Below are 11,621 nucleotides of genomic sequence, written 5' to 3' on the forward strand. Positions count from 1 at the left end.
TATACATACATACATATATATATATACTTACCCTATATATATATATATATATATATATATATACAGAAAGCAGCATAAAACTGAAATATTTGAGTACAAGTACCTATTTAAACACGAACACAAACTTATATTTGGGGCAGTTTTATGTTTTATATTTATATTACTGAACTGAAATATTAAACTGATGAGAGTATGTTTTGGTAGTATTCATGATATGTTTACAGTGTTCAACAAAAAGGCAAATCTATAACAATCACATTTTAAGACGTTAAGGTTTAAAAGTCGGGCAGAAGGAAAAAATATTTTTATTTTCAAAATGTCCTAAAACAGTGTTTGAGATAAAATCCTGAAGAACAACACTAATAATTCAAGTAACGGTTAAAACAACTAACACAGCTACAATAATGACAGAATGGTTTTCTCATCCCTTTAGATTACAATTATGAAGTAAGACAGCAACACTTTGACCAAAATTCAGATTTTCTCGAAAATTTGGAAATGAATTATGCAGCAGTTATGTTCAGTTCAAACTTATCACCCTCTGTCTTACTTTAACAAAGGAGACAATACTATCCATAAACACCAATGAATTCTATTAAATGGAAACAGGTGCAAGTCCTGACCTAAAAACAGCCACTGAGGAGAAGTTCACTGAATTCAGTTCAATCCCTTAGATAATCTGACAGATTGTGTTATCACCCTTTCAGTTGATTTGGTTCAGTTCCCGTGATTTATTCTTCAGATGCCTCTTGCGCATCTTGATTATCCAGCGAACAGTGAGCTTGGCGAAATTAGCAGCCTTGAAGACAGCCATGAAGACACCACAGAGGATGGCTATGGAGTTCCACGGGTTTGCAGTCACAATCTGTGGGAAATAAGCAGTGATGTGTTCACAGACTGACCCTCACTTAGAGACAGTTCAAGTCTGATGAGGATAAAGAAACTCACCACTCTGATTTCTTGCATAAATGGATCCCTCCATTCAAAGACAGCAAAGAAAAGCTGATTGCTTTGCTCCAGTTCAGGTCTTTTATCATTGAATTTCACCACCATGGACTAAAAGATTCAACACAGATACTGATGTTAATTCTTCTAACATCTAATTTAATCATAGGCCACATAGAAAAAGTGGATGTAGTCTACTGTTTGCAAAATGAAGTTTTTGAAACTTAAAGTTCACAGTATAAGCTGTCAATCACATGCTATCTATCTCAGGGCTAGGTTTATTATAGGGTTATAGGATTTATTTTCCTCTAAATGAGATATACTTTACAAAATCGACCTCACACTGACCCCTAACTCCTCAGGAAGATAACCAGATGTTTCTTATTTTACTTTACTTTTAGTTTATTTGTTTCGCATACACAAAAAGTACAAAATCCAGAAGGAAATAGAATATGAAAGCGTGTCAGGAAAGGTCAAGAGGTCACAAGCTTATGCAAAGGACCTCATCTCCCTTAAAAAAAGAAAGAAAAAGTTAACTTGAAAGTAAACTATAACAAATCACTCAGAGAATAAAACAATAGACACATTTTTATTTTTACTTCCATTCCAAGTATATAGTTCTCTTTTCTGCAACCCGCAGTATCGCCCCCTGGTGGCTATTCTGTTACTGTTTCTGTTCTAAAATGTACTCCTTGGACAGACGTACCCCTAAACTTTTTTGATTGTGAATGTAATCATGTGTACCTTGGTTGGATGTAAATACCTCTTGCCGAAACTCGACAGCTTCTTCGCTTCTTCCTGATGTCCTCACTAAAGACATCTTGACCCAGGTCCTGAATCCTCCAGAGAAGGTCCACTTAGAGTAATTCCTCTCACAGTTCCTCATGAAGTCAGATTGATTCACGCTACAGTCGGAAAACACAGGAACATTGATAATAAGCATTAAACCATGTGTGCCTTATCTATATCTATATATCTCTACATCTTCCTATAGATACACACATATATATGTATATGTATATGTATATATATATATATATATATATACACATATACACACATATGTATGTGTGTATATACACTGCCTGGCCAAAAAAAAGTCACCACCTAAAAAAAAGGGTCACATGGTTGGACCGCCTTTAGCTTTGATTACGGCACTTATTCACTGTGGCATTGTTTCCATAAGCTACTGTAATGTCACAACATTTGTTTCCATCCAGTGTTGCATTGATTTTTCACCAAGATCTTGTATTGATGATGGGAGAGTCGGGCCACTGAGCAAAGCCTTCTCCAGCACATCCCAAAGATTCTCAATGGGGTTAAGGTCTGAACTCTGTGGTGACCAATCCATGCTCCCTGAACCACTCTTTCACAATTTGAGCCTGATGAATCCTGGCATTGTCATCTTGGAATATGCCCATGTCATCAGGGAAGAAACAAATGCATTGATGGAATAATCTGGTCATTCATTATATTCAGGTAGTCAGCTGACCTCATTCTTTGGGCACATAATGTTGCTGAACCTAGACCTGACCAACTGCAGCAACCCCTTACCTATTTGCTTAGTTAAATCCAGGTGGGTTTTTTTTTTTTTTTGGCTAGGCATACATATATATATATATATATATATATACTGTACATATATATACTGTATATATGTATACTGTATATATACTGTATATGTACATATATACTGTATATGTAGACATATATAGATAGATAGATAGAGATGGATAGATAGATAGATAAATATACACACACACACACATACATATATCTGGCTCGTATGAAACTGGGTCAAATCATTTTTGCATATCACTCTTTTGTTTCATAAGCACGACAACAGTGATCGTCAGATTCTTATCTGTGTTGTGAGTCTCGTCCTCATTGTCAGGTGTCTACAAACACTCTGTGACCTACTTCAGACATCACTGGATCAATACTGGTTTTCGGTTACCTCGCAGTCAGCTCACTAAAATTGGCGAAAAGCATGTAAGTGATGGCACTGAAGTCCTCCTCTGTTTCGTTGTGACTGAACTGCATGAAGATCAACTCTCCGTTTCTAACGTCAGACGGACCGCGCACCACCAGAGCTCTTTTCTGTCAAACAGCAGACAGATAGATGGACACAGATCAATCTCACAACAACAGAGAAGTCAAAAGGGCTTTTCCTTTATACAGTTCTAACTCAACTCTACTAACCTCTACTGAGAAACTCAGAAACCAAACTGCTGTGGCGTTGTTTTAAACACAACACAAACTAGTGACAGTCAAAGCAGTTGCTTTCAGTGTTTCCAATGATGACACTCTGACCCATGACTTATTAGTCTCCGCTCAGCGGGACCTCGTCAGAGCAGGAACTAAAACAAGCACCAGATACCAGGTTCTATCACAAACGAGTAGAGGAAATGAGCCAAGCAGAGCCGCGCTACAACTGTATAAAGGAAAAGCTGTTGTTTGTATTTCAGAGACCTGTGAAAGTTAAAGATGTTTATGACTGACCTCCGTTTGATTTGTAAAAGGTCCAAAGTAAGTCACTTCCATGATCTCACAGTCTCCTTCCTGTGGTTTGCCTGGGTCCACTAAAGGTGGGATGTCGTCATGGAAGTGGTGTCTGCAGCTCAGCAGCTGAGCTCCTCCAGGATACAGAGCAATACCTGCACACAACACACAAATAAAAACTGTTCAACCTCAATCATATCAAGGCAAAAATAAAGGGCCAGTGTGTGACATGTACTGGTGAGAGAGAAAGAATTAGTGAAATGATTATTCCTCGCCATAATAATGAATTGGACAGAATAAGAAAAGTGTCGTTGCTGTGAGCGATGCTGTCGATGTGTACATTAATACGAACCCGGTGGAGGAAAGGAGTCCACCTCTTTGTAGGTGACAGACATGACAGGGTGGTTGAGTTTGTACAGAAAGTCAGAGATGGTCTGATAGACGAGGAACGCAGCCACCGCCGTCAGCAGCAGGTAGATGGTGATGAGCACCACCGTGAAGACGTTCTTCAGACAGGTTTTACTGAATCTCATCGATGGACTGCTCTCCCCGATTTCATCCTCTGCAATTAATCACACACCCGACACATTCACATCAGCCGAACAATGGTCACATGGTTCTTCTAAGGGTCATTTTAATATTATTTCATTGCTTAACAATTATTTGTTACCTCACTATTATTCTTTTATGTAATACCTAGCTTTTTCTGGGAAATGTCATTAAATGCCTTAATAGGTGCTTTTAAATCAAATGTATTTTTTAGTTGTGCTTTCACCTCGTGAGATGCTGCCGTTGGACACGTCGTGCTCCAGCTCCTCCATGTCATCGTCAGAGTCTGGTGTGTTGCCTTCATTATCGTAATTATCGTTGAACTGTGATATGAAGAAAAGAACATTTACAACACAGTTTTAACTGAGACCTATAAGTTTAAGCTGCAGTGCGTAACTTTTTCATGAACAAAAACCAGGTAAGATGGTTCTGTCAAGAAATTCTGTCAGAGCTTTTTGGTGCTTTTCCATTATACAGTTCTAACACGGCTCGGCTCAACTTGGCTCTGCTGGGTTTTTTTTCTCCTGACGAGGTTCAGCTGAGCCAATAATAACATGTGACGTCAACAGACATCCGGCCTCTGATTGGTCAGAGAGTGTCGTCACTGAAGAGTCATGAGCGTGACGTCAAAGCCAACAATGTCCAACTGTAGATCAAAGTTAAAAAGACTTAAAGATCCTGTAAACATGTGCTCATCTGCAAATGTGTTGAACAGAGGAGTCTGGTGGATTTAGAGACTGCTCTGCTGAAAAACATACATACATATATATAGTTTTTGCAGCTAATTTTCAACTAAATGCAGTGTTGTTTTGGGCTTTAAATGTTCTTCCATGGTACAAAGTAACGTTTATGAATAGCAGCAGCAACAAGGACAACTGCTCAGACTAGGGTTGCCAACTGTCCCGCATTAGCCGGGACGTCCCATATATTAGGCCTAATTTATTTGTCCCGTACGTACCTTCTCTTGTCCCGTTTATTGACTGCTACACTGATCTAACCACTGAACAACAGCAGCAGTGCTGATCACGACACTTGAGAATCATCTTCTGCACCAACATGCTTCCACAGAAATGCACAAGAAGGCCACACTTGCTAAAGGTGCAAGTAATATCGGTGCATTGTTCGGGGCAGCTACTGTGGAAACGGACAAACTAGCGGCAAGTGAAGCCTCGTATGTGTATCACAATGTCAAACATGGACTTAGCTACAAAGGCGCTGACTGTCTTGTTAAGCTCGACGGAGCGTTGTTTCATGACTCAAATGTTGTGAAGAAGATGCACTTGGGAAGAACGAAAGCTGAGATGACCACAATGAATGTTTTAGGACCAAAGACTGTGCAGGATATCCTGAATGATGTATCCCCACCTGAAGGTGAGCCTGTGTTTTACTCAGTTGCCTCCAAATGATTGATGCCTCAAAACAAGGGAAATAGAAAAATGTTTCCAGTGTGTGTAAGATATTTGTCTGTGTCTGATGGAGTGCAGTGCAAGTTACTTGACTTTTATGAAGATAGTGATGAAACTGCAAATGGTATTCATCAAGCTCTGATGGACTGCCTGAAAAAGTATGAATCGGATATAAAACACATCACTGCCTATGCACCAGATAATGCCAAACTTCGGAAAACACCACTCTGTTTACCAGTTATTGAGCAGTGCCAACAGTCGCATTTCGAAAGCTAACTGCCCAGCTCACTCACTCACTCATAACACCTGCAAGCATGCCTGTGATCAGCTGTCAGTGGATACTAAGTCACTGGTTTTAAAGATCTACAGCCACTTCTCAGTACCTGCTTCCAGAAGTGAGGAACTGTGTGCATTTTTTGCTTTTGTTGACATTGAATGGCATGAAATTCTGCGTCATGTTTGCACGCGATGGCTGTCTCTCCATCCAGCTGTTGATTGTCTCCTGCAGAGCTGGCCAGCTCTCACCTCATACTTCAGGTCCAATGGGGACATCTGTCCTATGTATATGAGGAGGATTTTTGAGGATGAAGAAAAAACTGCAGCTGCTGAGATTTATCTGTGCTTTTTCCACAACGTGGGGTGTGTTTTTGAAACACTTGTTTAAAAGCTGGAAACAAAGCTCTGCATCACAGATGTGTACAGAGAGGTGGGAAAATTCAAAGCCAAGATGCTTCAGCGGAAAGAGGACAACTTTTTTGGATACCAGACCAAGCAGATGGACAAACAGTTGTCAGTACAGAGATCGAAGCAACAAGAGGACTTCCTGAAGTTCTATGACTGTCATTTCTCATCAGATAATGTGATGATGAAACTGATCGGCCTACAGGAGGAGCTCTCCTTCACTGACCTGGAGCAGGTGGTGGTTGCCCTCAAAATGACAGACAGTGAATATGGACCAACTCTATGAAGAGTTTTGTGCTAGCAGGGAAGAAATAAAGAAAGCCACACAGGATACCACAAAATCCACCAGTGAGAAGTGAGTTGCAGTCTGCCAAAACCTAGGGAAAGCCAGCGTGATCAACATGTTCAGGATTGTCTATTTGTCCCTGAGTGTGCCAGGCTCAAATGCCTTTGTACAGAGGATGTTCTCTCTGATGACCATTAAATGGTCAGACTCAAGAAACAGATGCAGCACAGACCTGACCAAAAATGAACTTCAAATATCTGTGAACTGTGACTTGTCATGTAAGGACTTTTCTCTGGCTGCACAAAAGGACAAAAGACTGCTTGAATCGGTCAAGAGCAGCCAAAAATATCCATGGAAAAAGTAGAGTTGGTGAACAGAGGTAAGCCCCTCTTTTCCTCTATTTTTGTCTTCCAACTTATATATAGTTTGAGTGAATAAGAATGTGAAGCATTTATTCCCCACCACTGTTTGCGTACACAGAGGGTGCACATTCTGAGTCTCTGCTTTTTTATTCCTCTGCAAAACTGCTATCATCATGACAATTAAAACAATACACTTTGTATTCACACAAAACCATACTCGTCACCTTTCGTCCCTTGTTTCATAGTGACAAAGTTGGCACCCCTAGCTCAGACCCACAAGAAAAACCTGGAGTCAGCTCATTTCAGAGGAAGCTGCTGCATCCTGCAGTCATATGATGTCGGGCTGCACACACACACACACACACGACTGTAACTCTGTTACCTTCAGGTAACGGAGACACACACACGTTTGTGCAGCTGCGTGACTTCCATTCATTTGAACATAACAAACAAATTCAATGTTAGCCCTCAGAAAATGAGGTTGTGCCTCATTAGGACCAGGTTGTGGTCTCCATGAGAACTACTGGTCCTGACAAGGTCAGTGTTTATGCCAGAAAAAGAGCTAAGGAGGCAACAAATACGAGCACACACACTTGTTCCTACCTCTTGGTATGACCGGGAGTTTTCTTTCCTCAGCATTCCTCTCCACTTCCCTCAGTGACAACAACAACAACAACAACAACAGCGAGTGTTCATGTTCACTAAAGTTCCGCTGTGTTCACGTCTAACGCACCATCAAGTTACAACCAGTTGTTCTGTGGAGTTTTTAGCGATGGCGCCCAAGCCCATCCCATGATAACGAGGCTACTACGGGACGCGATACAATAGGAGAACTCGAATCGTTGGCGTGGTTTCCTCGTTTCCTTCCGAAGCTGTTACCTAATGCTGCATTCCAGTGCTTGTAGGATACTGGGAAGTTTGAATTGTAGAAAAGCAGGCAGATGTTAGAAAGATTACAAATATGTTAATTTATTATAAACATAACTGCAACGTTTCATTGCTAGAACTCTATATGTATTGTACTATTTACAGTGTTTGACACATTTATTAAACACATAATATAATAATAGAAAAACAAATGTTTTAGAAATCTTTCACCTTTTTGTTCCAGCATTTGCACTGGGCTTCTTCTCTGGGAAATAAAAGTGAATCAAGCAAAAAAAAAATCAACCACTTCCACAACTAAATAACTATAATTTATCATCTTAATCAAGAAATAATCATGTGCTTTACTATTTTTTTCAGATTATTTTGTAAAACACTACATTTTAAAATTAATTGCTAACAATAATCATTATATTTTAGCATTTACACATATAATTGTGTATTAATCTTACAGAAGCATAAAATAATGATTTGGATAATTACCAGTGCTGTTCATTTAAGGCACCTGGGGCATAAACCTTAGATCTATTGTATTTTTATTATTATTATTATTATTATTATTATTATGGTTTTAACTTAATGTTTGCCATTCATTGTGGACAGCAAAGAAAGAATGAAACATGTTTCCTTACTGTGAACATGACAATAAACTTTAATACTAAAAAACAATCAAACAAATCTTAAGCTGCGCGGTTATTTGTAAGTTCCATGACTTCACTTTCAACACTTTAACTTTCTAGTATGATTAATGTGATTGTAATCACGTAATGTTCCCATAATTATTATTCTTATTATTATAATATAACACAAAATAAACGAAACATATTGTTGTTGAAATTCAGATTTATTGGATTTCATTTTTTTTTAGAGCAGAAGGATTTACATGAAATGAAATGACATGAAAACCTTGGCTGATTATTTTTCACAAGTTTGTTTCTGAAATGTCTTTACATTATTTTTGAATTATTTTAAACATAATCCACAATACAACTACAACAACAAAGTTTTTTCCGCCAACATCACTGGGTTTTTTTCTGACTTCTCAACTGGAACGTGGTCGACTCCCAATGTCAACTTCTGATGTAATGGTGCGTTCCATTTACATCAGTAGTCAGAACTGGGAGGGACTTCACCTCCATGTTGAACTCGGAAAAAACATGAACCCAAATGTAACTTGGGTTAGTGTTAGCCGCTGTTACCACGGACTGACTTTAGGTGGCACAAAGTCAGACGTGACTTTAACAGGAAAAGAAGGAAAACTGAATCAAAGGAATGTTCACTTCCCACTTCAAGTGGAACGCACCATCATGAAATGCAGCCGAGTCTTTGAAATTTCCGATGCCATTGAAAGCATCATGAGAGGAGAGGAAGAAGAGAAGAAGTGTTTCCGCATTGAAGTTGCAAATAAACGTTCTGTCATGGCAACAGCGCAAATATCTGTCCTCTACTTTTTCATTTGTGTCACTTTAGCGCAAGACTTTAAATTAAAGTACAAGACAGCGACGAAACCTGTGCGTTTGTTTACGGAGGAGGAGCTGAGCAGATACGACGGCAGCGAGGTGGTCAACTATAACGTTACCATGTGTTTGTTTGTGTGATAAGATTACGACTCTTCTCTGGATTCTCCACCTGTTTTAGGAGGCGCAGCCGGTTTATATGGCGCTGAAAGGAGTGGTGTTTGACGTCAGCTCAGGACAAGGTAAAAGTATTTCAACCAGTTCTAAAGGAAAGTTTCAATTGTTTGAAATGAAAAGGAAGTCAATTAAACTCTATTCACTCATGTTATGTTAGTGTAATGTTAACCCTGAGAATAATAATAATAATAACATTTTAATTTTTAAAAGTATTTACGTATATCTTACGTAACGTTTGAAGTAACACAAGTTTTTTGTCAGGTGCAAGTAAAGGGTTAGGGTTAAAACCTTACCCTAACTACTTACTTAAGACTCACCTACTTACTTAAGACTCACCGACTTACTTAAGACTCACCTACCTACTTACTTAAGACTCACATACTTACTTAAGACTCACCTACCTACTTACTTAAGACTCACATACTTACTTAAGACTCACCTACCTACTTAAGACTCACATACATACTTTAGACTCACCTACCTATATACTTTAGAATCACCTACCTACCTACTTAAGACTCACCTACTTACTTAAGACTCACCTACTTACTTAAGACTCACCTACCTACTTACTTAAGACTCACATACTTACTTAAGACTCACCTACCTACTTACTTAAGACTCACCTACTTACTTAAGACTCACCTACCTACTTACTTAAGACTCACATACTTACTTAAGACTCACCTACTTACTTAAGACTCACCTACCTACTTACTTAAGACTCACATACTTACTTAAGACTCACCTACTTACTTAAGACTCACCTACCTACTTACTTAAGACTCACCTACTTACTTAAGACTCACCTACCTACTTACTTAAGACTCACCTACTTACTTAAGACTCACCTACCTACTTACTTAAGACTCACATACTTACTTAAGACTCATCTACCTACTTACTTAAGACTCACCTACTTACTTAAGACTCACCTACCTACTTACTTAAGACTCACCTACCCACTTAAGACTCACCTACCTAATTACTTAAGACTTACCTACCTACTTAAGACTCACCTACCTACTTACTTAAGACATACCTACTTACTTAAGACTCACCTACTTACTTAAGACTCAACTTCTTACTTAAGACTTACCTACTTACTTAAGATCTCACTATATTTACAATAATAATCGTTGTTATTTCTTCTTTAAGAAATGTTTGTATTAGTTTGTGTAATTATTGGATATTCATTTTATATGTATTTAAATGTTCCTATCTTTGGAAGTGTGTAAGAAGAAGAAGAAGAAGGAGAACATCCTGTTTTGTTTCCTCCACACTGTAGAGTTTTATGGTAAAGATGCTCCGTACAACGCCCTCGCTGGTAAAGACTGCACTCGTGCTGTGGCTAAAATGTCTCTGGAGCCTGCAGACTTGACATCAGATACTGTGAGTGTTTTCTCCTCATTCATTCACCCTGACACCACCCCACGCTGTCTGGATTACAGGCTTGTTTGTTTGCTTGTTTTTTGCACCAGTGGGCGTGGACCACGGACATTTGACACCTGAGAGAGTCGCTCATAAAGCAGTGCTGAGTTTTTTTGTAAAGGAGGAGGAAATGAAAAATACAAAAACTAAACAAAGAAACACTCTGGTGTGGAAATAAATGAATAAATCCTAAATGAAACCCAATAAAACAAATGTAAACAATGTCGAGTGGAGGTCATGTAAATGTAACAGAAAAACATGGTTACTCGTGGTGTTTTCCCTTTTGCTTCCACAGACAAGCCTCACTGAAGACGAGCTGAAATCTCTGGACAGTATATTTGAAGGCACGTATAAAGCAAAATATCCCATTGTGGGCTACACAGCATCGCGCATCCTCAACGATGACGGAAGTCCCAACAAAGACTTCAAACCTGAGGACCAGCCTCATTTTCAGATCAGAGATGAGTTTTAATCTTGTTTACAAAAACATATTTTATACTTTTACACATGAGATGGAAAAGAATAAAGTTTTCAATTTCTATTCATATTTACTTGAGCTGAATGTTTACACACTGAAGGTTTCTCAGCTTTAATGCAGTGAGTCCCAAAGACTGGGACGGGACCCTCAACAAATTAGCTAAACGTTCCCAAACCTTTAGTCAAGATTTATGTGTTTATGTTTTAAATAACATGCATAGATTAATGTAATTATGCAATGATTGTAGTTTTTACAGCAGGGGTCTCAAAGTCACATGACCTGGAGGCAAATCAGTGTCTAGTCTGGCCAATCAGAAGCAGGTGATACTCAGGACCATAGTTCACAGAAATGCAACTCAACATGTTTTATAAGTGACAAAAACAGGATATTGAGGTTGATTTCAAAATGAGTTGAACTCAGATTTAGAGACTTTAGACTTTTACAAAAAAATCAAAAGTTGAA

General features: G+C 38.7%; 2 protein-coding genes across 4 annotated transcripts; one reads left to right on the top strand and one right to left on the bottom strand.

Moving 5' to 3' along the window:
• Positions 1 to 289: 289 nt before the first annotated feature.
• pacc1 (proton activated chloride channel 1) lies at positions 290 to 7,591 on the bottom strand. Its single transcript, XM_058614535.1, has 8 exons — positions 7,335 to 7,591; positions 4,223 to 4,319; positions 3,800 to 4,009; positions 3,448 to 3,602; positions 2,903 to 3,045; positions 1,709 to 1,850; positions 949 to 1,056; positions 290 to 865 (listed from the first exon to the last, which is right to left on the bottom strand). The coding sequence occupies exons 1-8, from the start codon at positions 7,368 to 7,370 to the stop codon at positions 704 to 706; spliced, it is 1,053 nt and encodes a 350-aa protein (XP_058470518.1). The 5' UTR covers positions 7,371 to 7,591; the 3' UTR covers positions 290 to 703.
• nenf (neudesin neurotrophic factor) lies at positions 4,711 to 11,228 on the top strand. Of its 3 annotated transcripts, XM_058614539.1 has the most exons (5): positions 4,711 to 6,748; positions 9,087 to 9,175; positions 9,255 to 9,315; positions 10,482 to 10,642; positions 10,977 to 11,228. In XM_058614539.1, exons 1-5 carry the CDS (start codon positions 6,721 to 6,723, stop codon positions 11,151 to 11,153), a joined length of 516 nt encoding a protein of 171 aa, XP_058470522.1. In that variant the 5' UTR covers positions 4,711 to 6,720; the 3' UTR covers positions 11,154 to 11,228. The 3 variants fall into 3 exon arrangements, with proteins under 3 accessions (XP_058470522.1, XP_058470519.1, XP_058470521.1); XM_058614536.1 differs by lacking the exon at positions 4,711 to 6,748 and having other exon boundaries at positions 8,676 to 9,175; XM_058614538.1 differs by lacking the exon at positions 4,711 to 6,748 and having other exon boundaries at positions 8,749 to 9,175; positions 10,539 to 10,642.
• Positions 11,229 to 11,621: the final 393 nt, after the last annotated feature.

This window comes from Solea solea, chromosome 18 (assembly GCF_958295425.1).
Source record: "Solea solea chromosome 18, fSolSol10.1, whole genome shotgun sequence".
Classification (NCBI taxonomy): domain Eukaryota; kingdom Metazoa; phylum Chordata; class Actinopteri; order Pleuronectiformes; family Soleidae; genus Solea; species Solea solea.